Consider the following 25306-nt stretch of genomic DNA (forward strand, 5'->3'; position numbering starts at 1 on the left):
TACGTTCCTTAGATTAAAATCATAAAATTAAGGTGCAAGAGGTTAACAAAAATGAACTGAAGAGCTTTATTGACATCACAGTACATTCAAGAATAATTTTAAGAACATTACAGCTGAAAGAGAATGGCATGTTTATAGTCTTATTAAGCACTATTTTTTGAAAAAAATGTAATACAAAGAAATCCTATTAAGTAACTTGGAGCAGCATTTGGAAAAAGTACACCTATTTACAGATTTAAAAAAAAAAAAAAAAGATTCTGGTTTCACCTACACAGCCACAATGTGCCTCTATAATGAGACAAGCCCTTAAAACTCATGGAATTTTTTAAACATCATGGCATCCTTGCCACATCATTCCTCAGCGTTTACGACGGGGAGGGGTTGTTGATCTGGAAAAAAAAAGGGAAAAGACAAATTTAAAAATAAAAATGTATTTTAAACTAAAGAATCTGCAATTTTTAAATAAATATTATTATATAGGATTTCTAAAGTTACTTAAGACTATGATCATTTATCAAGTACCAAACTGAGTTTATTAAAGAGAGAGAGAGAAAGGACACTTTCAACTTTGAATAAATTCAGTCAAATTTTTTTAAAAATCAGACAAAATACTTTAAAAAGTATACTACCTTGATCGGGACTTAGACTTGTGTTTGCGGCTTGCCTTCTTACCAGACCTTTGAGATTTCTCCATGGATCGCGATCGACTATGTTTAGGCTTCTTAGCCTTCTTTTCTTTGCTACTTCCTGGAGATTCAGAACTGCTCCTTCCACTAGAATCAGAGCCTGAATGTTTTTTACTATCTTTGGCAGTACTTTTCTTACTATCCTGTCTAGAATCATGTCGGATGATTTTAACAGATATAGAACCACTCCTAGAGAATGTTCTTTCGCTTTCTCGTTTCCTTTTTAACCTATCATCCTGACTACTGAACTTAAAATCTTTTTCTTCCCTTTTTTGTTTCTCTTTTCTCTTATCCTGTTCACGTTCCCTTTCTTTGTCTTTCTTTTTCCTATCTTTATCTATACTTCGGCTCCTCTCCTTTTTTCTCTCCTGTTCTTTAGCCTCACCTTTATGCTTATGACTGCTCCCACTAAGATTTCCACGCTGATCATCAATTTTACGCCTATCTCGACTCCTACTGCGACTGGACCGATTAGTTCGCCTATCCCTCGAGCGACTTCTACTTCTACGTCTCTCTCGAGAAGGACTCCGATTTCTTCGTCTTTCTCTCTCAATGCTATTTCTATTAGATCTTCTCCTATCTCTAATCTTGACTCTAGCCCTATTGCTCTCTATTTTTATTCTGCGAGAGTAACTTCTACTTCTACTCCGTCTAGCTTTAATTGTTGGAGATCTACTCCTGCTATGTCTCTTTTTCCTTTTAGGAGAAGAAGACCGAGAAGAAGTGCGACTACTACCTGAGCTAGAACTATATGAAGAGCTAGAGACAGTACTACTAGTACTACTAGTTCTGCTATTGCTACTGGAACTACCACTACTAGAACTTCCTGATCTACTCCTTCCTTGTTTCTCTTTTTCTTTATGCTCTTTTTTTGGTTCTAAAACTGACGTAGTTTCATTTGGAGTTCTTTTCTTTTCATTAACCACATCACCGTCTGCTTCTCTTGCTTCTAGTAGTGATAAACTATTTTGCTCTTTATGGATAAATTCATTCATCTCTTTTGTAACCCTTTCTGTTTGTTGCTTTTCTTCTGAAACAGAAAAAGAAAAAATACTATGAAAAGTCAAATGTATGACCAAAAAATCCCTAAACTATCAGATTTCAAGCTATCAAATGGTAACAGGAGAACAGCATTGTTTAACAGAAACAGAATACAAGCCACGTAAGTATTCAAACTTTTCTAGTGGCTACATTAAGAAAATAAAAACAGATGACCTTAATTTTAATAGTTTATTAACCCAAAATATTAAAAATATCATTTCAAATATATATACATACATATATATGTATATATATATATATATGTATATATATATGTATATAAAATCTTTCAAATCTAGTCTATTTTATACCTATAGCATACTTAAACTTGGTATATTTCAAGTGTTCAATAACCACCTATAGGGTTATCTATGCTCCTGGACAATACAAGAAAAGAGTGTCAAAGTGGAAAGGTACATGTGAAGCAACTGGAAAAGATTTCCTTTTTGTCTCAAAAGGCAACTTAAAGGTTAAGTAATTGACAGGAAATTTTCGACTGCTAACTCTTAATAATTTCCTTGTCCAAGTATGATTTTTCCAAAAAATTCAAAACACTCTTTCAGTATTCCTAATACCATTATGTAAACTATAAAAAACTACAGTCATGGATAGTATTTTACATTTGAAAACTTCTATAAAGGGGCGCCTGGGTGGCTCAGTTGGTTGAGCTTCCGTCTTTGGCTCAGGTCAGGATCTTGCAGCTCGTGGGTTCGAGCCCCACGTCAGGCTCTGTGCTGACAGCTCAGAGCCTGGAGCCTGTTTCATATTCTGTCTCCCTCTCTGTCTGCCCCTCCCGGGCTCACGCTCTGTCTTTCAAAAATAAATAAATGTTTAAAAAAAAAACTTTCTGTAGAAAGTCCTCTATTTCCTTAAATATGCTAGCTACACATTAAATATTCTAACTACAAATTACTTTTCAATAGTTTTACAAATACATTTCTGCCATTTCAAAAGTCTTCTTTTTCATTTTGAAAACTTTAGAAAGAAAAAATACATTCAATGACAACTTATAGCTATTGAAATTAATGTCTTACAAAACAAGACAAAGTTCACCTTTTACATATTTTGAATACCACGATTAATTTTAAGTTTCATAAAAACTGCAAATAAGCCAAAAACCTTAGTTTTAGTCACATCACATGTTATCTATATTCTAACCTCAAGCCTACCCTCGATATTGTTAGGTTGGTTAAAAAATAAAAAGAAATACAAATAAAACTGGACAAAAATTAAGTGAGTCTAAAAGATATACCTTCCATCTGTTTATCATGTAACAGCTGCTGTTCTTTTTCTTTTCTCCAAAAAGCTTCCTGTTTTTGCCGGATTCGGTGCCGTAACTCCTCATCATCAGTGTCAGATGACTCAGAGCCTCTGTCACTCCTCTCATCTTCACTGTCTCCTGATCCATAACCACCCAGTCCACCTGTGTACATAAAGTTCAGTCTATCATATGGAAAAATTATTCTAGACACTAAAAAATTTTTAAGGTCTGAGAAGAAAGCTAATTTTTTTTCATTGCCTTTTCTTGGAAGAATATGCTTATTCGGGGTGGGGAGGAGTATAATTCCAATTCGTAAGGGAGTTCATAGAACCCTCGTGAAAATTGACAGTATCTCATTCTTTCTGAAATATTTGTATTTCTCACCATAAAGGAACCGTGATAACAGTTCTGTTTTACTGTCCATACTAACCAACAAAACCATTTAACAGGGCACTAATAGAGCCTCACTAAAGCACAGTCAATTCAACTACCAATGATCCTGAAAATATTTCTAAAATTAATTCTTTAATTGTTCAAAGCTCAGAAATCCCAGGTAGTATGCAAAGTATTTTTTCCCTAAAGAAATTAGAATACTGTAATTCTCACTGGTACAGAAATGGTAATGTGCTAAAACTACTCCCCACCCTGAAGTGATCTAAATAGTAATTAATCATTAACAAAATCACATGGGCATTTGGCTCTACCCATTTCTGTTGATCCCCACAAAGATTAATTTGAAATGATGTGGAAAAGGCAAGTTCAAGCTTTTATATACTTGAGAATATATCATGCAAAGAGCAAATTACGAACACATCATTACTATTACACTATTATAAGATAAACTCTTTCCTCTATGTTAAAACTCAACTTGCTACAACACAATCTAAATGAAAGTCCCCTATTAACAGCATTAGTGGATAGGTTCTTCCCTAAGGCATGTATGCAATCATTTTGAAAGTGAGCTTAAATATAATCAGGGCTAAGTAATGAACTATTACAGCTCGCCCCAATAAACTATGAATTAGTCACATTTATAATAATTCCTGTGAATGCTTTAGTCAAAAAAAAAAAAAAAAAAAATAGGCAAACCTTTAGAGACCGAAATAACCCTAGAATCTAGGTTTATAAACTGAGTAGGAATAGTACAGTTTCAAAACAGAACATGTAGAGAGACATGGTAAGTGTGATTTTCCCTTTAAGGCCCTCTCACAAATAAGGAAAACACTTACCGAGTCCAGTGAGGGAAGCCAGTGCACTGGACTGTGCCAGCTGTTTTGCAGGAGCTTTGTATCACATCAACAACAGGAACAACATGTTAACACAAATAGCCACGATTTCATAGTCATGAGAGTCTATGGTATTGTTAAATCTACTACTATTGCTGCTTTTTGGGGAGAGAAGAAACATTAAAAACATAACATTCATTTTAAACCAGTAGCATGTCTGGCCTTGAAATTATAATGCTGAAGTGAGCTGAAATTGTTTTATAATGATGAAAAATACTGACCAGTACATCAGTATTTTTATTTTTGAGGTATGGTCCCTAATTTAAATTTTGCTTTCAGTATATTTTTTAAGTGTTACCAAGAATATGGGGGGTGGGGATGGGTGAATCTCTTGCTTCTGTAAGAATTTTAAGTGGTAAACTGTGAAAACTGAAGGGTCACAATTCAATTCATTAGTGAAACTAAACTACACTAAAAGTTATACACCAAATACTATGGTATCTATAAAAAAAAAAATCAGGTGAAATAAATTGAACATCAAGAATTTTCCACTATACATTTCATCAAAAAATAGCATAATTGCTCATTTGTGCTCAAGCAAGTTGGATAAAAGGAAAAATACTTCTATAGTTTTAATATGATGTCCTACAAATCTAACCTTTCCCAGAGAGTTAAAAACATGCAAGAAGAAAATATTTCAAATATCTGCTAGAATTCAGCAGGGACAACCAAAAAAAGTCCAAAATAGCCACCAAAACCAAAATATTCCCAGAAAAACAAAACCAAGAACACCCACAATATACCTTTCGTTGCTTTCCGGTGTGCATCTTTGGCTACGTAATAAATTTCTTCATCTGTGACATCCAGTAGAATTTCAGTCAGAAGCATTTTTGTCAGCAACATCTACAGAAGGATATTTTATATATTTATATATATTGTTCCTAATTTAATTATTATAGTTACTAATGCTGTTTGATATTTTCAAAAACAATTAACAGGCAAAGCCATTTTATAAAACATTTTTAAACAAGAGATCATATCATTCCAAGGAACCGAATATCTTGAAAATTACTCTAAAATACAAAAACTTTGAAAATTTCAAAATCATGAAATAAAGTATGAATTTCCCTGTATAATAAAGAAATTGAATTATAATTCTATACACAAAATATTTTTAAAAGGCCCCTATCAATAAAAATTTCCATAGATGCTTTAAGTTGAAAGGAGGACGCCTTCATTTAATAACAGTATTAGTAAGCAGCACAACACTAGTTAAATTACCTAGGAACTTACGTTAACCCTTGGCTCAAGGTGAAATTTAAGGGGAAGGAAAGGATAGCTATTCCACTCTGTTAGATCAAGTCCTTTTTTTCTTGACTACTGAAATATAGAGTACAAGTGACTTGAAATAAAAGCTGGATTCTAGCACTAGTTTGGCTACCAGCAACTGTTTGAAATGTACACCAACTATTAGTTCTTCAGCCTCTCAGGGCTCCAGATTACTTATCTGCTAACGAAAGTACACTATATCAGCATCTTCTACACACATTCCAAAGATCACTGGTCTTTAAATAGAAGAAATGCAACATATTATATTCCCAATCTCAGAAAATGACAGTACACATTATAGATATTTAAGGCTTTAAGTCTTTCAATGAAGAAATATGTTTAACTGTACTCAACTCAGTGCTTCCTAAACTTATTTTTCTATGAAGTCTTTTAATGTTTCTAAGTATTCAAAAGACATACCTTAGAAAATAATAAATCAATAAATGCTCTCTTGGGTCTCATACAGTAAAGCACTGTTTATTTACAACACCGGTATTAGGAAACATGCTTAATAACTGCTGCATAAGCAGCGATTTCCTATTATAAATTGTAGACATTACCTAGCATCTCTATATATCAATATACATTTTGCAATTGTTTCATGAGTTCACAGTTTAAACGTTTAAAACAGTCAACTAACAGTTTAGAAATTCCAAACAAAACAAATCCTGTAACAAAATGTTCTATGTCAATTATACTTCAGTAAAAAATATTTTTTTAATCCTGTACATGGTAAGAAATTTAACATTCTACCATTTGATACTCTTTCTCTTCTTCAGTCATCTCTGGTTCACTGTGCTCTTCCTGAGGAACTGGAGATGGACTTCTGGTGACTTTTCCGCTACTTGCAGCCTCAACATTTTCAGTGTCTTCATCTTCCTCATCACTATCCTAGAAGAAGTAATAGTATGGGTAGCCCAAATTCATGCTTATAATGTAAAATCATTACCTTACACATTCTATTTTAAAACCATAAAGTCTATGAAACAGATATATAAAAATAAAATCTCTCTCTAAATTACATTACAAATGTGTACTATAGATTTCATTTAGTAGTATAAAGTGTTACCTGAAAGGAAATATAAGATTACAAGATAGCTTAGGAATATCAATTATTTTTCAAAAATTTTTAAAAGCTTATTTATTTATTTTTGAAAGCAAGAGGGAGCAAGAGAGAGAGGCAGAGAGAGAGAGACAGGGAGGGAGGGATGGGGAAGGGAGAAGGAGGGGGCAGAGACAGCGAGAGAGCAACAGCAAGAGAGAGACAGAGAGAGAGAGAGAGAGAGAATGAATGAATCCCAAGCAGGCTCCACACCATTTGTGCAGAGCCCAACCCAGGGCTCAATCCCACAACCTGAGCCAAAATCAAGAATCGGATGCTTAACTGACTGAGCCACCCAGGCACCCCTCAATTTTTTTTTTCCTTAGTCAATTTTGACTTATTGTATAAATAACCAAAATTAATATCATACCAAGACTGACTCAATTAATATCCATTATCTATCATGGTCTTGAAATAAGTAGCTTGTAGAACTTTGGATAAATAAACCACATTTATATTATTCAATGTTACTTTCATATAGCTACAAATTTAAGCTTGTTTACCTAAAATCATGTCACTTAAAATTAAAGATCTGTATCAGTTTCCAGATCTTAGCTGGCCTTGAAACTTAGCAAAATGTGCTTTTTTGCTACAAAATGGACAGATAAGAAATGAGATGTAGGAAATGCATCATTTCCTACTTCAGATGTAGGAAATGCCAGAGTTCGTCTCTGTTTCTGGCTATAGGTTTTCAGTATCCAGATGGCACACCTTAAAAAGGGGCTTCTTCTTCAGGCAAAGAAGTATCCTAGAGTTACCCTTAAAAATCCTACTAAGTAAAACATAAGGTGATCATTGAAACACTACTATGGAAAGACTATCTGAACCAGGGGAAGAATACATGTAACACAAGCCCAAAAGCATTTGGGAGAAGGGGGAAGATAATCTCCAAACACTTTTTTTGACACCTAAACCTATCAAATCTGGAAATCCACTATTTCATGTTAAAAGTTAACAATTACATTTAAAAAAAAAAGGCAAACTATTATGACAGTCTTTTGGTTCTTATCTTCATAATACCCACAACAAAAACACATCTTTGGCATGGTGCTTTTGTGAAATACTGAAAGTATTATATAGCATTTATGAAATTTAAGCTAAACCAATGTCTACTTGAATCTAGTTACCCTGCTGTCCCCTTGTGATTTATTTCTGAAGCATAAAATGGCATTGGGAGACAGACCCGTTTCCAGAGTTGCATACCAGCCAGTACTATGGCTATCATGTCAGCTGAGAGCACATTACTGCTAAATTAAAAAATTCCTAAGCCACTCACACCATCTAACTGATGAAGGTTTAAGATTTAACTTAATTACTTTCAGCGTGCATGTCAAAAACTATGAAAGTTATTCATCTTCTGGTATAAACATATACTTAAATATTCAAAAAAGGCAGATTTCCTTCTCCCTTGCCATTTTAACTTAGTTTCATTTTATAATCCACCACTAGGGAATCAGCTGCGCTGCAACAAGAGAACATGGACTTGTTTCTCAAGGTAAGACGTATCTAGCAGCCTAATGAGTGATTTCTCTCTGGAAAGAACGTTTTATAAACCCACTGCCCCCTTTTTCTCCTTACTCTACCCTCAATAACAACATCTATAAAAACATAATCCTCAGGGCACCTGGGTGGCTCAGTTGGTTAAGCGTCCGACTTCGGCTCAGGTCATGATCTCGTGGTCTGTGAGTGTGAGCCCCGTGTCAGGCTCTGTGCTGACAGCTCAAAGCCTGGAGCCTGTTTCTGATTCTGTGTCTCCCTCTCTCTCTGCCCCTCCCCCGCTCATGCTGTCTCTCTCTCTCTCAAAAATAAACATTAAAAAAAAATTAAAAAACAAAAACCATAATCCTCAAAATATTTACTAAAAGTAATCTCAAGAATATTATTCTAATACTTTTTTATAACTAAATTACTGGTTTATTTCAATAATTTTCACATTCAAATCACATGGGAGTTCCATGTCAAGTGACTCTAACACTTACAAATTTACTTCTCTGAGGTAAACGAGGGCCATCTCCTCCTTCAGCATCTTCTGTGGCCTTCTTTTCTTTTTTGGACAATTGTGAACGTTGTTGTTCCATTCTTTCTTTCTCCAACTTCTTCTGCTTCTCACGTTCCATTTTTTCAAGACCTTCTCGAATCCAAGCTGGAAGAGTCCTGCGTTTTACTGCATCTGTTTCACATGGAAAACAATATTTATGAGTTAGTTTAATAAAAATCATAAATGTATGAGTTCCTTATTCTTGAATTTCTACCAACTTTGTGAGTAAATGAAATAAAAGAATTCTGGTGCCATTTGAGTGCTTATAACTATCATTCTTCAGTAAGACAGTGATAAGGCAACCCAGTAACCATTATGCTTCTCTTTAAGATCATTTTTAAGAGCAGCAGTGAATACGGTCTTTTTTGTTTTTTAAAGTAGGCTCCACGCCCCACGTGGGGCTTAAACTCACAACCGCGAGATCGAGAGTCACATATTCTACCAACTGAGCCAGCCAGGCCCTTTGTGAACATTGTCTTAATGTTTATGACAAGCCAGGACACTATGAAAGCACATTAAACGATCATCTCACTTAATTCTAAAAAAAAAAAAAAAAAAAAAAAAAAAATCACTACTATTATTCAATCTCTTACAAATAAGAAACCTCAAGTTCAAAAAGCTTAATGATGTATTCAAAATTAAAAAGCCAGTAGTAGTGATGTGGGCTAATTCCAAGCCAAACTTTTATACTACACTGCTTCTTAAAATATAAAAACAGAACAGAGTCAAACAAAAGCACAAGTCTATTTTTCACAATGAGAATTCATGTGAATAACTAGGATTCCGTAAGTTAAAAAAGAAGTTAGAATCTTCCTATCATGTCTACTTTGTGATAAAAAGGAAAGACTTAAATGTTATGGTATATTAAGTATTGGATTTGGATTTCTAGATACAAAGTTTAAGTTTACAACATGTCATTAGACATAAATTAGTTATACTATATTAAAAATTTAAATCTTCAAGGGCGCCTGGATGGCTCATTCGGTAGAATGTACGACTCTTGATCTCGTGGTTGTGAGTTTAAGCCCCACGTTTAAGCACTAGGCGTCCAACTCCTGATTTCGGCTCAGATCACAATCTCATCTCTTAGTTGTGGGATCAAGCCCCATGTCAGGCTCCGTGCTGGGCATGGAGCCTGGTTAAGATTCTCTCCATCTCTCCCTCTCCCAGGCTCACATTCTCTCTCTCTCATAAAAAGGAAAAAAAAAAAAAAGAAAAAGGAAAAAAGTTATATCTTCTGCCAAAATATTTCTGGCAAGTGAAATAACCAAAGGAAAATTAATCTGGCAGCAGCATATCAGATTAACTGAGAGTGGAAAGAGACCAGAGACAGAGAACAATTAAGAGGTTTTAAAAGGGGAACTGTTCATATACTGGCATAATGTACCAAACTGCCAACACTGAAGAAAATATCAAAATGCAACAGCTATGATAAATTTATTATTCATCACAAAATCTGTAGTTTCAAATAATGATTTATTTTAAAAAAAATATTCAGAACTTTTCATATTTTAGACCATCAACTTTTTTGTAATGTTAAGGGTTATGACTATAAAATGATAGGATTTTAAACTATCAATTCCTGGGGCGCCTGGGTGGCGCAGTCGGTTAAGCGTCCGACTTCAGCCAGGTCACGATCTCACGGTCCGTGAGTTCGAGCCCCGTGTCAGGCTCTGGGCTAATGGCTCGGAGCCTGGAGCCTGTTTCCGATTCTGTGTCTCCCTCTCTCTCTGCCCCTCCCCCGTTCATGCTCTGTCTCTCTCTGTCCCAAAAATAAATAAAAAAAAAAAAAAAAAAAAAAAAAAAAAAAAAAAAAAAACGTTGAAAAAAAAAATTAAAAAAAAAAAATAAATAAATAAACTATCAATTCCTAACATATCAGAAGTGTCAGAACAATTTAAGAAAACAAGACATCCTTTATACATGATCAAGAAATCATGCCAATTGTGGTCACTAAACTTAAATAGCTACCAATTTGTGGAGGCTCCTGCTTCACAGGAAGTGCAATAGGTGAACGCTGCCGATCCCTGAATGATGATGGCCTTTCTCTTCGATTCTGGGGAGGTGCTGGAGGTCCTGGAGGTCCTGGTTGCCAATAAGGAGGATGAAATCCACCTTGCGGTGGACCAAAAGCAGCCCCATGCTGAAAGAGTATTGCAGTTTATTTTTCTTCACATTAATACAATATACTCTCTGGGACACACGTGTGTTATGAACTGGGACAGTAGAAATCCATGTGTGCAGCAAATCCAAGAATTCCATGGTTCTAATATCCACCGATATTTCTGTAGCCCCAAGAACTTAGGCTTACTTTTCTTAAGAAAGATAAAGATGTTCTGCCTATGTAAATGCAAAGAGTCATCTAAAATTCAGCTAATACACTATTTTCAATAAATATAGAAAAAGATATATATATGACCTTTTATAAAATAATCCTTCTACTACCATGAAATCAAATGTCAGTTTTTATATAACTAGAAAATACAGGATGTTTTTTTAAATCAATTCCAACTTATTTCTTATGAACTTTAGTTGTTTCTATAATCTTGCAAGAAATATTATCTATTTAAACAAAATAAAAGTTATGGAATCATTAAATTTTTTTTGCAATTTTCCTATTTTCAGAGGCTTTTCTAATAAGCCCATTGCCAACAGAACTCTGTCTTGTTAGCATGGGGTTTTATCAAGATAATGGGGTGTAAGTAGAAGCTCCCTGCCACTGCATTTCTTCAAAACCAAAACCAAACAAACACTGTCATATCTGTATACTAAGTACGAGTATACACAATAAGTATCTGAATACATATGAATGAGGATTACTGTCTCAAGGTGCATACTGTTTACAATTTATGTCCATTATTAATACAAGTAGTGAAATAATGTCTGAGTTTTTTCAAAATTTTAAATCATGATAGCTCAGTTTATAAGGTAACAACTACAATCAGTTATTTCAAAATGATTATCTAGCACTATAATTTGAGGGTGGACCCTTGGCAGAGTGATTAGAGAAAATAAAGCCCCACATAACGATACTATTTCCCATAGAGTTCTATGTCCCTAGGAATGAATTAGATGCTACAAAGGAAATTATGTACAATTTCATTAACATGTCATGTCAGAATGGAAAAAAAATGACAACACTAGAAAAAGTCATAATTCTATATAGCAGAAGGAAAAAGTCATAATTCTATATAGCAGAAGGAACTGCATTTAGGAAGATGATCTATGTTCTTCATGTATTTTATTCATGTCTTATCCATGATCTATTATTGACAAATAATGTATTCAACTACTGTGCATTTTCTAAACTTTATTCAACATTTAAATATACCATTTTGAAATTATAAATTAGAAAACAAAACATCATATAGCTATTGCACTTACACATTTTTCTTTTTATCCAAATTTTTCCCTAACGATCCTTTATATCATTCTGCTAAGCATATCAGACACCAGAAAAAAAAAAAAATCTAATGATTTTAATACTCAAAAATTGAGAATTTTTCTGAGACATAATATGTGCTTATCTGTACAAGACTGAAAAGTGAAACACAGATCTTAGGTACTCTTGATGAGACACTTCCAAAGAATGGATTACGTGCACATCTACAATATTAAAGCAACAAAATATCTTTCACCTGATAGTCAAACTGGTTCACTGGCCCCACTGCAAAATTATCGGGTGGTCCACCAAAGTTGTGATTGTTCTGGTTAAATATATGCCTGTTGTCAGGGGCAAATTCCCCACTGTCCTGACTGTTGCTGTCTTCGGAAGGAGGAACAATGTCCATTGGGCCTGGTGTTGGTGGCATCCATGGCTGATCTGGAGGGGGGTGTGGGGGCTGCTGATGCATTCCCCATTCTATTTAGGATTTAGGCATAAAAACATTCAACAGGGGGTTATAACAACATCACAAATTTTTAAGATCTCAAGAAAGATTTTTCAGCAAAGAAACAGATTTAAAAATTTATGACTTCTTGGGTCAAATTCCTCTTGTATATCTTAAAAATAAGCAATTAAACTAGTAAATAATTCGAATGAACTAACTCCACTCTAATTCATATCCTAAACATATAGAAATCAAATGACCAAAATTATTTTTCATAATGTAACAAAATCCAAAGCATTTTTTTTTGTTGACTTTTTCTATTTCTGTCCAGTAACAATACCATAAAAAATAACACCTTGAGATTTTATATATAATATCTTTCTTGCATGAACACATTTATCCTCACAACATCCCTGTGAGGTAGGGAGAAATCAGGTATTATCTTTGCCAATTTCAGGAGGGAAAACTGAGGCACACAGAGGTTAATCACCTGCCCAGGTCACAAAGAAAACCAGTAGAATAAAGTTGGGGAGTAGGAATGCCAGGGTGAGTCATTTATGAACTAGAACTTGGGAACCAAAACATTTTCAAACTTGGGGAAATTTGGTGTAGCTTCAAGAAAACTAGAAATAAACTACCTCAGAGTATCAAAGATTAGAATATTCATTATTCTTTTAAAAGTGATGTTAGAGGATCACTTCCTGAGTTTTCCATTCTTACACTGAGAAACAATAAGAAGTATTAATAGGGAAAGGGAGGTTAAAACTTCATCATCAGCATACTCAAATGTAAGATTCCTCTATAAATATTTTCAAGTGACTATTCAAAATAATAACACAAGACATGGAAAACTGAATTAGCATCAAGAAATCTAAATCATACTGTGAAGTAAAAAAGCAAATGAACAAACAAAAAAATAAAACATATAAAAACTTATGGAAGATCTTCACTATCTGGAAAAAAAAAGGAAAGAAAAAGATGGGTGGATGGTAGGGGCAGAGTATATTTGACAGACTAATTTGTCACTTAGTGACACAATATTTCTTTAATTAGAGGCTAGACATGTTTTGCTCTGCCAGTGCTGCTTCTGAAAAGGCCAGAGGTTGCAACAGAGAGACATAGAATGCTCTCTTCCCTAGATGCCAAGTGAGGTTTCCAGTGTTCCCAGCCCCTGTCAGCCTAGGAATGAAGAACCAAGAAAAGAATCAAACTGAGTGCCACAATGCTAGCAGATTGAGTACAGAATAATTTTAACCACAAAATTTCAAGGTCAAATCTAAATGAAACTGCCTATTCTTTAAGGAGCATCAATTTCAAGAAGTCATAAAACTAAGCAAATTAAACAATTTATTTAATCCTCATTTTATTTTAAAAATAGTCCTAAAATCCAGATAACATGAAACAACAAACCTGGTTGCCACATTCTGTTAAAGTTTGAATCCCCTTGAAAACTCCCATGATTGTTTGGACCAGATTCCATTGTAGGCATATCTTGTCCATTTGGCATCATTCCTGGTGGTTGTTCTACCATACTTTGCTGCCCTGAAGCTTCTCTTTGAGCAATCCAAGCTTGAGCCAATGCAGCCCAGTCAATCTGACCTAACACAATTGAACACAGCAGAAGTTACCATTCAGAATGTAAGAGCTAAAAGAATAGTGCCTCTATGTAAAACTAGTATCTCAGTTATTCCTTACTAGAGTTTTTAAATGTTACAGATTTTAAATATTAAATTGGTTATGGCTGAAAGGATGCTTAGAAAACAACCCACATTCAGGTTACAAAATAATAGAAGACTTCTGGAAAACAATGCCACAAAATCACTCTTAACTGGCTTCTAATATTAACTCATAAGAAATTTATCCCCTGTACCTTAGTTTATGGAGTCTTTTAAAAGTCTTCTTTCCTTCTTGTTTTGTTTTGTTTTTTTTAATTACTATAAAAACAAATGATCAAACTCACGAATTTCTTCCTCAAACATATCCTATCCAGGCCCACAATGGATCCTGTAGACTTAGGATGAATACAACTATCTATCTCTGCTCATCCTCACAGTCACTCTTTAGCTAAGGCTCCCTTCTCTAGTCAAAATACATCTTCTTAGCAACTTCTTAGCCATTCTTTACTCAAAATGTATTGCCTCACTATCTTAAAGGTCCTCTTCCTTCTCCAATATCTATGCTTAACATTTTAAGATCTAATATTATTAATAAAGGAAACACAGTAGAGTAAGACAGTTTTTCACATTGCAGGAAAGATTAAATAGGTATTCTCATACATTTTGGTGGAAACATAGGCTGGCATAAACCATGTGGAGCTGAACCTGGGCAGTGTGTATCCAAAACTTTTCAAATGAGCTGACAGTGGTATAACAAACCTAGTTCCCGGATTTTTTTTTCTTCAGAAAATAACTGGACATGTAACAATGCAATGATATGTATACAAAATTATGATAATTATTTCAAAAAGTACAAAGCTACAATCATCCAAAAGTGATTTACTAATTTATAGTACTATAATAGAATGTTATGTAGCTATTAAAAAAAGAAATAGAATCAGATTAACCCAGTAAAGGCAGGACAGTGGAAGAGGTCTTATCAATGAAGCAAAACTGGCCATGAGTTAACAACTATGAAAGCTAAGTAATAAAAAGGGGCTCCCTCACTCTTTTCCACATCCATATATGCTTGAAATATTCCATAATAAAAAGAAAAATTTAAATGATATATATAGCATACCTTCAGTTGACTATGAGCTACGTAATGAACAACAGAAGTATGCTTTACTTAAGCAACACATTTAAGGAAGATTTTCCTCTTTCTTTAGAAAAATAAGAACTAAATCAGTTTTAAAAATGTATAATCTTCATAAAGCTTTCTACTCTTTGAGGAAGTCTTCTAAAGAAAAATTCATTCCCTAATATGTATGCTATGGCAGTATTATTTATGAGACAAAATTATATTTTGGTCATAAAACGATCCAATAAACCAATTCCAATTCCATTTGCCTTAATCCCATCACCTATCTCCCACTCATCTCTATCTCCCCTTTCCCAATTTCCAAATTCAACTGATTTCCTTACTTGGATCTTGCTGGTGCTGGAACGACTGCATCCACTGTTGTTGGTTCAAGGGCCATTGCTGCCAAGGCTGTCCTCCTTGATCCCACATCCTGACTTTTTAAAATATATTTGATTTTCTATCTTCAACAAAATAAACAATTTAAAAATGAGAATCACAGTTAATTTTAAAAGCTCACACATCAGAAATTATTATATGATGATACATTTATGTTATCAGAGCTCTAAAATTCTGGTCAGTAGTTTACCAAAGGGAAGTGGAATTTTTAGATTGGCAAGCAAGAGTATAAAATTTAAATTTTTTAATTTTTTTTTTTAACATTTATTTATTTTTGAGACAGAGAGAGAGCATGAACAGGGGAGGGTCAGAGGAAGAGGGAGACATAGAATCTGAAACAGGCTCCAGGCTCTGAGCTGTCAGCACAGAGCCTGACACGGGGCTCGAACCCACAGACCGCGAGATCATGACCTGAGCCGAAGTCAGACGCTTAACCGACTGAGCCACCAAGGCGCCCCAAGAGTATAAAATTTAATGTTAATGGTGGCAAGCATGGCTCTAATCAACTCAGCTCAACAAGATGGGAAAAATATCTATTTTTTTCCCAATACAGACCTCTGGAAATACAGTTATTTATTTTAAAGATTATACGAAGGGGCGCCTGGGTGGCTTAGTTGGTTAAGTGTCTGACTCTTGGTTTCAGCTCAGGTCATGATCTCAGTCTGTAGGATCAAGCCCTGCATATGGCGCTGCACTGACAGGGGGGGCCTGCTTGGGATTCTCTCTCCCCCACTCTGCCCTCCTCCACACACCCAGACGCTCTTTCTCTCAAAAAATAAATAAATAAAACATAAAAAAATAATAAAGATTATAAGAAAAAAAGTGATTTAATCTCTTCCCAACCAAAACTCCCTAAAATGGGTAACCAAACAGCTCTAGCTGTTGAAGGAAAACTCTTCCTTATAATTAGAGCTAATGAACACAGAAGTAGAATAAATTCAGAAAATTACTATATTGCCAAATCTAATGAAACAACTGATTCAGGAAATCTGACAAGTTGATGGGAAGTCACAAATTCAAAGGTTGCTCAAATACCACCCCTACAGACTATTAGTTGCCTCTTCATGAGACACAATATTATATCTCCAAATCACTCTGAATATTTTCTCCAAAAATGTTTAATGGAGTCCAACTGAGCTTTTGGATCTAATTCTACTATAAAGAAATTAAAGGGAACAAAAGAATGACATAAACAGTATCAAAAGAAACAACTTGACAAATCCAGAAAGTCAGATAGGTCTACAAGAGCAGATTTCTTAACATTTAAATGCCATGGAAAAGAAAGGGAGAGCGCATATGTGTTAATAACTGTTAAATCTACATGATGTGCAGGGCGGGGGGTGGGGGCATCACACTAGTCTACTAGTCTACTTTTCTCTAAACTAATTTAAAAACTTTCATAATAAAAAGTTTAAAATTCCTACAAGTCTAATACAGCTGTACTTTATCCAACACTGACATACAACCCCTTTTAAGAACCATTGATATGCATGGCAAACAGGATGTGTTTCTTCATTTTTGTACCCTAAGGCTTAGCATAGAGGCATTAAATAAATTTTTACTAACTGAATTTTTCTAGAATGACCCTTTCCTCTATTCTAAAAATAAAACAATAGCAAGCCTTAGCACTGCAGGATCAAAAAAAACCTAAGAAAGCCAGATAAGAAGGAAGTAAGAGACACCCACTCAAATAGGACAACTAGCTGTTACAATTCAGTCTCTTAAAAGAGTTTGCAGCATTCACACAATGTCATATAGTTCTATCAATGTCAGATCCTGACCTTTCAAGTAAAGAACACTGTAAATTAGAAAAGATGCATTCCTTTGTTACCTTGATTTCCTTACAGTCAAGTGCACTTGACTTCTAGTCACAGAATACAGTCTATAATAATGGCATCATTAGAATATGCTAAATAGCACCACACCTGAGGCCAACAACAGACTTGAGTATCAATTCCAAGCTGCATATGCTTCTTTTTCTAATCTCTTCAGATTTTCTTTCCTCTCTCCTTTTTCCCTCTCTTTTTCAACTATACCTTTAAACATTTTAAAAGCTAAATTACTTATTAGAATCCTTTACAACTTTAATTAAAAGGTAACAAATAAATAAAGAGGAACCCCCCAGAAGAAATACCAACTGCTATTTTGACTAACCTCAGAGGTTCACCTTCTGTTTAAAATTTGGGTTGATTCAGACTACAGCTTGGAAGCATAGCAGCAAGATTACTTATGCCCTGAGGGGGGAAAAAAAAAGAGTATATGTTTACTCTTAGATTATGAAGAGTTACTAGAATTAGTAAAATTCTAGAGATGCAACATAAAAGTGTGATCACCTCTAAATTAATTTGGAGCTTTTCCTCCCATTAACTTTATAATGAGAAACTACCAATTTAAAGTTAAGGGAAATAGGTATATCACAAATGACAAAGCTTTTTAAAATTTTTTCCCTTTCAAATAAGTATCTTTTTATTTACTTGAACAATTCATTAGTATAAAATAATGTCAAACAATTTAGGGATTGTCATATATGTTGAGAAAAAAGGAAACATTTGAAAAGCTCTCATTCACCTGACATTAACTTAAATGGCACAAGTAACAAAATGCATTAATTTAGGTTTTCTATAGAATTCTAAGTTTAAAATTAACACCAGCAAGGTTATTCCCATTAGATCAACAGCTTTTTAAAGTTGATAGAAAGTCAAATCTATTCACCTTTTTATCTCCCATAAGGAACAGGACAGCCTTTTGCATACATCAGTCTCTAAATACCAACTGCAAAATTGAATAGTCTCTAGCTCCTTCTAATACAGCAAAGCTGTTGTATTTATGAGAACCAAAAAGCTGTTGTAAGCATGGCTTGCTGTGTTTTCCAAAGCTGTAAATGGTATATGAAAACTCAATGCACAGATTTTTCTGTCATAGGTTATAAACTCATACAATGTAGGCATCATAACTAGCTCTATATACTCACTACTAGAGTTGCAAATAGATGTGCCCTTAAACCACTTTCATGATGAAAATGATCCGTGCTGACTCCCAACCATCATTTCCAATACACAGATTTACTTCTCTAGAAATCAAAGTTGCTTTCACTTACTCATGTTTAATGGTTGTCATGAACAACTTTTCAGTTCTCCTTTTAAGGCCAGTAACCTGGATTTCAGAGCACAAGCTCTTTTCATGATGCCCACCTAAACCACTCACCAGCTGTATGAACATGGGCAAATTAACCACTGTCTAATTCTTGGTTTTCACATCTGTAAAATGGAGGACATAAATAAGTGTTCACCTCATTGAGGATTAAATGAGAAACACATGAAAACTCAGCAAGGGTGCCTGGGTGGCTCAGTTGGTTAAGTGTCCGACTGGCTCAGGTCATGATCTTGCGGTTCAGGGGTTTGAGCCCTGCATCAGACTCTGCTGACAGCTCAGAGCCTGGAGCCTGCTTCAGATTGTGTCTCCCCCTCTCTCTGTCCCTCCCCACCTTGTGCTTGCTCGCTCATGCTCTCTCTCTGTCTCAAAAATAAACAAATATTAAAGAAAACTCAGCAAAGCAGTCTTCAAAAAGTAGAGCTTAATACCACCATCAACACTTTCTCAGTATCTCAGTATCATTTCTGAGAGCACTCCTCAAGTTTACAATTGGGGGCAGGCAAAGGGGTTGGCAATCAAGCCAAGCCATTTCTACTCAACTCTCTTTTTCTTCTTTGAAAGTAACCTGAGGTATCTTCGGAAAAAAATTTTTTTTCAAAAAAAATCTTCTTGTCCCTCCCTCTCACAGTATCATTGAGTGAAGCTTTAAAAAAGAAAAAAAGGAACTTCAGTTTTCCCATGCACAAAAAGTTTTTACTTGTGTATTTTCAAGAGTTTGATTTGTATTACTTGTAGCCATTTGTATTTGTTAAAACCAGCCACTTCTACTTTTACTATGTTTTCCAAAGCTTCTTGCCCCCAAAGATTTTATGGAAGCTACTATTCAAATACAGTGTTTGATACACTTAGGCTTAGAAAAATACAGAGATGTGAAATTGTGAGAAGCACAACAGCATAAAAATACAGCAAAGAAAGTGACAATAAAAGTCAAGGAATTAAGAAGTTAGGAGGTATTTGATAAAATGCTTCAATGAAATCTGCAGTTGAAAAACTTGGCTACAGAAGATGAGTATTGAACGAGGGGGTGGGTAAAACACCAGCAATTCCACGACTTAAACCATGGATGAGTATACTCAACATGTAACCCCAGCCCCTGCAGCATGTTTGTAACAGTGAACATCTGCTTTTACTGTCACTCAAAGGGCAATGGGTGAAATACAAGAGAACCATACAGTGGACTGCTATTCAGCCATTACAATGAGTAAGATAGACTTTTATAGGCTGACATATATTGATACACAAATTATATTAAGCAGTGAAACAAATTATGTGATACAACATGAATAATGATGCTGCTTGAGGTTTTTTCTTATTAAGAATGAAATTTAGTATAGAAAATCCCTAAATTACAAAAATGCTTAAAAACTAGTAGGCTCTGGGAAGTGAAAATAGATCAGGAAATTCTGATTGTCTTATATCTGTGTTCTTTGAATTATTTTACCATAGTGTGTGTTTTTAAAAATACATATATAGATTTTTAAAAGATACAAAAAAAAAAAAATCAAAGGAAGGTGATCAGCACAGTCCATAATGACAGCTATATACAGGCAATAAGCACTATACATGTAATAGAACTGTGAGACTTTGGGCAAATTACCTGACCTCTGTCTCATTTTCTTATGAAGGATTTGGGAGTAAATTTCTATAATCTAGTCCAAAAAGGGTTTCTCCAGTCATGAGAATAAAATTTAGAGTTACACTGAATTTTGTAAAGGGACAGATTTTAAGAAAAGACTTAGTATACTCAAATATCTAATATAAACTTTTATATATGTTTCAGCATCTGGCACAATGCTTGATAAAGGGTTTCATTAATTATCTGATTAAAGAACAAGATTATAAGTGATTTGATGGCAAGGATTTAGAAACCCCACACTTTCTTCATCTTCACCATAAAATCTTCTTTACTAACTAATCAACATAACAAATGAAAAATCTAGAAAACGTAAGGAATGTGAAGGCACATATGGCAATAATAAAAAAAGATGTCCTATACTTTCAGTATGGTTCAATGAAACAACACTGCCTTATACCATTAAAAATTACATTTACAGATTGGTTTAACAATGATTTGGAAAATACTGATAACTGTTAAAGATGAGTGATAAGTACACTAGAGTTCACTACACTCTACTTTTGCACTGTTTGAAGATTTCCATGATGATAACCTAAAGATGATGCGGTGTACATGTTATAGAGACTTACAATGAATATTCGCTGTTTTTTTTTTTTCATGGCTTGTACAAGATCTTTTGAGGGCAGTCTTACAATTACATGAATTCTCCATAGTGCTTTGCCCATATTAAGTTGTGAAATTACTTTACTCATTCACTGAAATTTCTTATCAAGTAAAAACACTAATATTCAAGGATGAAAAGAACATTCTAACACTGCTACTCTGATAACATCAAAAGCCAATTCCAATTTATTTGCCCTTCCTTTAGCCTTAATTTTAAAGATCCTTAGGCTCAACTTCTCAGATTTGGAAAATATGATTATAGATCTCAGGCTGCAAGCCTTTCCCTTCATGGGGCTAAATTACCTGTTATTTCCTTGTCAACAATTGGGATTTAGGAAAAACAGAAAGATCAATAACAACGGTTTGCCATCAGAGCATCCAAGTTATCATATATGGCTGGAAAAATCTAGTTTATGACCATGACCAGTGTTACAGATTGAATTGTGCCCCCTTAGAAAGATTATGTTTTAGTCCTATCCTCACTTCCATAAACTATCAATGTGACCTTATCTGGAAATAGGATAGCTGCAGATGTATTCAAGATGTGAGGTCATACTGGCTTAATGTAGGTCCTAATCCAGTGACTGGTGTTTTTATTAGAGACACAGATACACACGGAGAACACCATGCGACCACAGAAGCGGAGACTGAAGTGATGTGTCTATAGCCAAGGAAAGCCTAGGATTGCTGAGAGCCACTAGAAGCTAGGATGAGGCAAGGAAGGATCTTCCCCTAAAGCAGGGTTGGAGGGTTGAGGGTGGAGCGAGCAAGCAAGCACGGCCCTGTAGAAAACTTTATTTCAGACTTCCAGCCCAGAGAACTGTGAAAGAATAAATTTCTGTTGTTTTAGGTCACTCAGTTTATGATAATTTATTACAGTATCCCTAAGAAACTAATACAACCTGAAATGGCATCGTTTATCTTTTCCATTTCTTAGATAACTCTATATTAGAACACTTGTTGCTCTGAGATTCTTAAAATTACTTGTTTAAGTGACAGTCATTAATATTTGCAAAAGTCCTCTCATAAACTAACAGATGAATGAGAATGAAAATGTAGTATCTGTTTTAAAGTACTTAAGCATCAATTGCAAAATCAAAGAGATATAGAAACACATCTATCCTTTAGTGCATATGGTAAAATGTTTCTCAGATCACACACACAGTTTAGAAACCACAAAATGCAACAATCCTTTTCTCCCCTGCCACGTCACTGCATATCAGATGACTGACCTCAATGCCAAAAAGAATTCATCTGTTCAATTCAGGTTAGGTGGAAATGGCCCTAGCAGAGGCTAACCTTGTAATCATTTGAAATTTAGTAAAACAAATTTTGCTATTTGATGGGACATGCATTTTAGGATATACTGAAATGCTCTGCCACTTGCAGATAAAAAGAGGCACTCAAAAAAAATTGGAGAATTGGATAGTTTGGTTATAGATACCAAAAAAAAAAAAAAAAAAAAAAAAAAAGGATGGAGGCATGTCATAGTAGACAATTAAAAGAGCTCCCAATGTCCAAAACTGAAACAATCTGAGCAACAAAATAAAGTAACGATGGATTTTAAGACAACTTATGACACAAATATCTATGTGTCCACACTGATATAAACAAATGATTAAATATGCAGGGACAGACAAATCATTCATGCAGAAGCATTCCAACTAAATTATGTGGATACTACATCCTAAAAAGGAGGGAGAACATCGCTCTCCACTCCTCAAGTACAGATTGTGCAAAAGGACTTCCTTCCAATGAGTACAGTATGGAAAGGAGGGGGTTGTTAGGGAAGAGGAACTTTACAGTGGAGAAACTTGACAAACACCACCTCAAGCAGGTGACTGAGGTGATTTTTCACATTCATATTACATACCCTTGATAGGATGTGATGAAAAAGGCACTGCTCCTCTGTAATCTTCCTTTCCAAAACCCCTAACATCAGTCTGATCATGAGAAAAACATCAAATTCCAACCGGAGGGAACTCTATTATATACCTGACCAGTGAGCCTCAAAACTGTCCAACTTACGGTACCAGTTTGCTAGGGCTGCCATAACAAAGTACCATAGACTGGGTAGCTTAAAGAACAGAAATTTATTTCCTCATCCTCCCGGAGACTAGAAATCCAAGATGGAAACGTCAGCAGGGTTGATTTATTTCGAAGGCCTCTCTCTCTGGCTTATAGTTGGCTGTCTTCTCTCTATGTCTTTATATGGTCTTCCCTCTGTGTCCTAACCTCCTCTTATAAGATCACCAGTCATAATAGATTAGGGCCTACCCTATTGACTTCACTTTACTTTTTTAAAGACCCTATTTCCACAAATGGCTATATCTGAGATACTGAGGTTAGGACTTCAATATATAAACTTTGGAGGGACACAATTCAACCTGTTACAGTCATCAAAAACTAAGAAAGCCTGAGAAACTATCACAACTAAAAGAAGGCTGAGGACACATGACAACTAAATGTCATATAGTATCCTAAATGGAATCATGAGCCAGAAAAAAACATTAGGTTAAAACTTAGGAAATACAAAGAAACTACAATAATAATAATGTTAATAATGTGTCAATATTGGTCCATTAATTCTAACAAATGCATCATACTGATGCATATTAATAATAAAGAAACTGTATAAGGCAGGAGTGTTTTTATAGGAATTCAGTACTATCTGCTCAATTTTTCTGTAAATCAAAAACTTTTAAAAAATAAAATCTGTTCATTTTTTTAAAAAAATATGGTCTCATGAACATCTCCAAAGAACCGATTTACTATTACTATCCCTACAGCCCCACGACAGTCCTACAGGTGAATCTTTACTGTTCAAATTTATTTTTATTTTTGCTTTGCGGCACTCAAGTCACACATTCCAAGTTTATTTTGCTCTTCTATAAGTTAACCACCAACAACCAAACTCTCGAGTGCTCATGATGTTCAGATGACAATAATATCCACCACAATACATCTGAAATGTTGGATACTACTCTTTCCCTCTTGAAGCTTAACACACAAAGTCCTTCGCTGGATAAAAACAAGAAAAATACAAACTAGGGAACCTAACTGGAGTTAACAGGACGCATGTGCCCTGACCGCGCCTGCGTAGTCGGAACTGCACAGCGCAAAAGGTCCAGGTCCGGGCCCCAGCCTCCTCCGCCCCCTTGCACCCCCCTCCCCATAAGGGGGTTCTCACTGCGCACGCGCAGTGCTTAACGGCCGGTCAGGAGCCCAACAATTAGTCCCTTCTGATCCGAGAGAAAACTCTCAAGAGTTATAGGAAGAAGTCGTGAGTGTTCTCTTTAATAACAACATTTCCTCTTCACTGAGAGCACCGATCCAATTCACCAAATCGGGCGGACACCGCCTCTTTAAGGAGATGAGGTTCCAGCAGTCGCGCCAAGCAGCGTACGCAGCTTACGTGTTTAAGTTAATCTACCTTCGCCACGGAAACCAAGAAGGCTGTGATGGCGTGGCAAGTCCCCACGCCTAATTGTTTCCCACCACTTACCCACTCTGGTTCCGGAACCCCGTTGTCGCCACAGTTCCTGTAATACCTCTCCAAACCTTTCGATGCTTCTACTTCTTCACGAACAAGACAAGATGGCGCCTGATTGGTTGCACCCGGAAGTGAATAATAATAACATCCGCTTGTCATCTGAAGCCATGTTGTCCCCCATCCTGGTCTTTCAGCACGTGACTATACCCCGTTAATTTGTCTCGGTGCCATTTTTGTTTTGGGCAAAACCACCGGGATTTCTTAGTCAACGTCGTGCAAGTGTCTGAACATCCCTGTAGGTTACCTCTTAATTGAGCCAGGCTCAACTCATTTTCATCTTTACAGTGGGCAGACAGCCAGGAGCTTACGTGTTCAGTACAGAACGCCCTGAATTTTTTTTTTTTTTTTTTTTTTTACTTTAGCAACGGATCCTCTTTCAAGGGGCAGTATATTCTCCCAGCAACGTTTTCGCTTCGGAAAAGGGAGGCTGAATTCGCTGCGCTACTTTCACACTACGGCGGGGCGTCAGGGTCAAACTGAACCAACTACGGCGTGTTGCTCGGCCGTAGAGAGCGTCACTTCAGGCTGGCCAGGCTCTGGTCGGAAGTTCTCGAGTTCTCCAGACTTCGGTATTTACAGAACGTCTCTGAGGGTTCCGCTTCGGGCAGACCGGCCGTTAGTGAAGTGCCCAGTCTGGATGGTAGCGACTGCAGAGACCTTAACTGAACCCGCGGCGGCTGGTCTTTGTTAACCTCAAAACTTCGCGCCCCCTT

At 35.5% G+C, this 25306-nt stretch overlaps 1 protein-coding gene across 6 annotated transcripts; it reads right to left on the reverse strand.

Moving 5' to 3' along the window:
- Window positions 1–41: 41 nt before the first annotated feature.
- PNISR (PNN interacting serine and arginine rich protein) lies at window positions 42–24645 on the reverse strand. 6 transcript variants are annotated; one of them, XM_042939426.1, is made up of 13 exons: window positions 24546–24638; window positions 17803–17882; window positions 15594–15709; window positions 13924–14112; window positions 12322–12545; window positions 10655–10826; window positions 8625–8815; window positions 6297–6434; window positions 5018–5117; window positions 4218–4271; window positions 2980–3150; window positions 630–1716; window positions 42–389 (listed from the first exon to the last, which is right to left on the reverse strand). In XM_042939426.1, the coding sequence occupies exons 3-13, from the start codon at window positions 15679–15681 to the stop codon at window positions 359–361; spliced, it is 2445 nt and encodes an 814-aa protein (XP_042795360.1). In that variant the 5' UTR covers window positions 15682–15709; window positions 17803–17882; window positions 24546–24638; the 3' UTR covers window positions 42–358. The 6 variants fall into 6 exon arrangements, with proteins under 6 accessions (XP_042795360.1, XP_042795359.1, XP_042795362.1 ...); XM_042939425.1 differs by having other exon boundaries at window positions 15594–15713; XM_042939428.1 differs by lacking the exon at window positions 24546–24638 and adding an exon at window positions 18746–19013 and having other exon boundaries at window positions 15594–15713.
- Between the last annotated feature and the right edge of the window lie 661 nt (window positions 24646–25306).

The sequence above is a fragment of the Panthera leo genome, chromosome B2 (assembly GCF_018350215.1).
Source record: "Panthera leo isolate Ple1 chromosome B2, P.leo_Ple1_pat1.1, whole genome shotgun sequence".
Lineage (NCBI taxonomy): Eukaryota > Metazoa > Chordata > Mammalia > Carnivora > Felidae > Panthera > Panthera leo.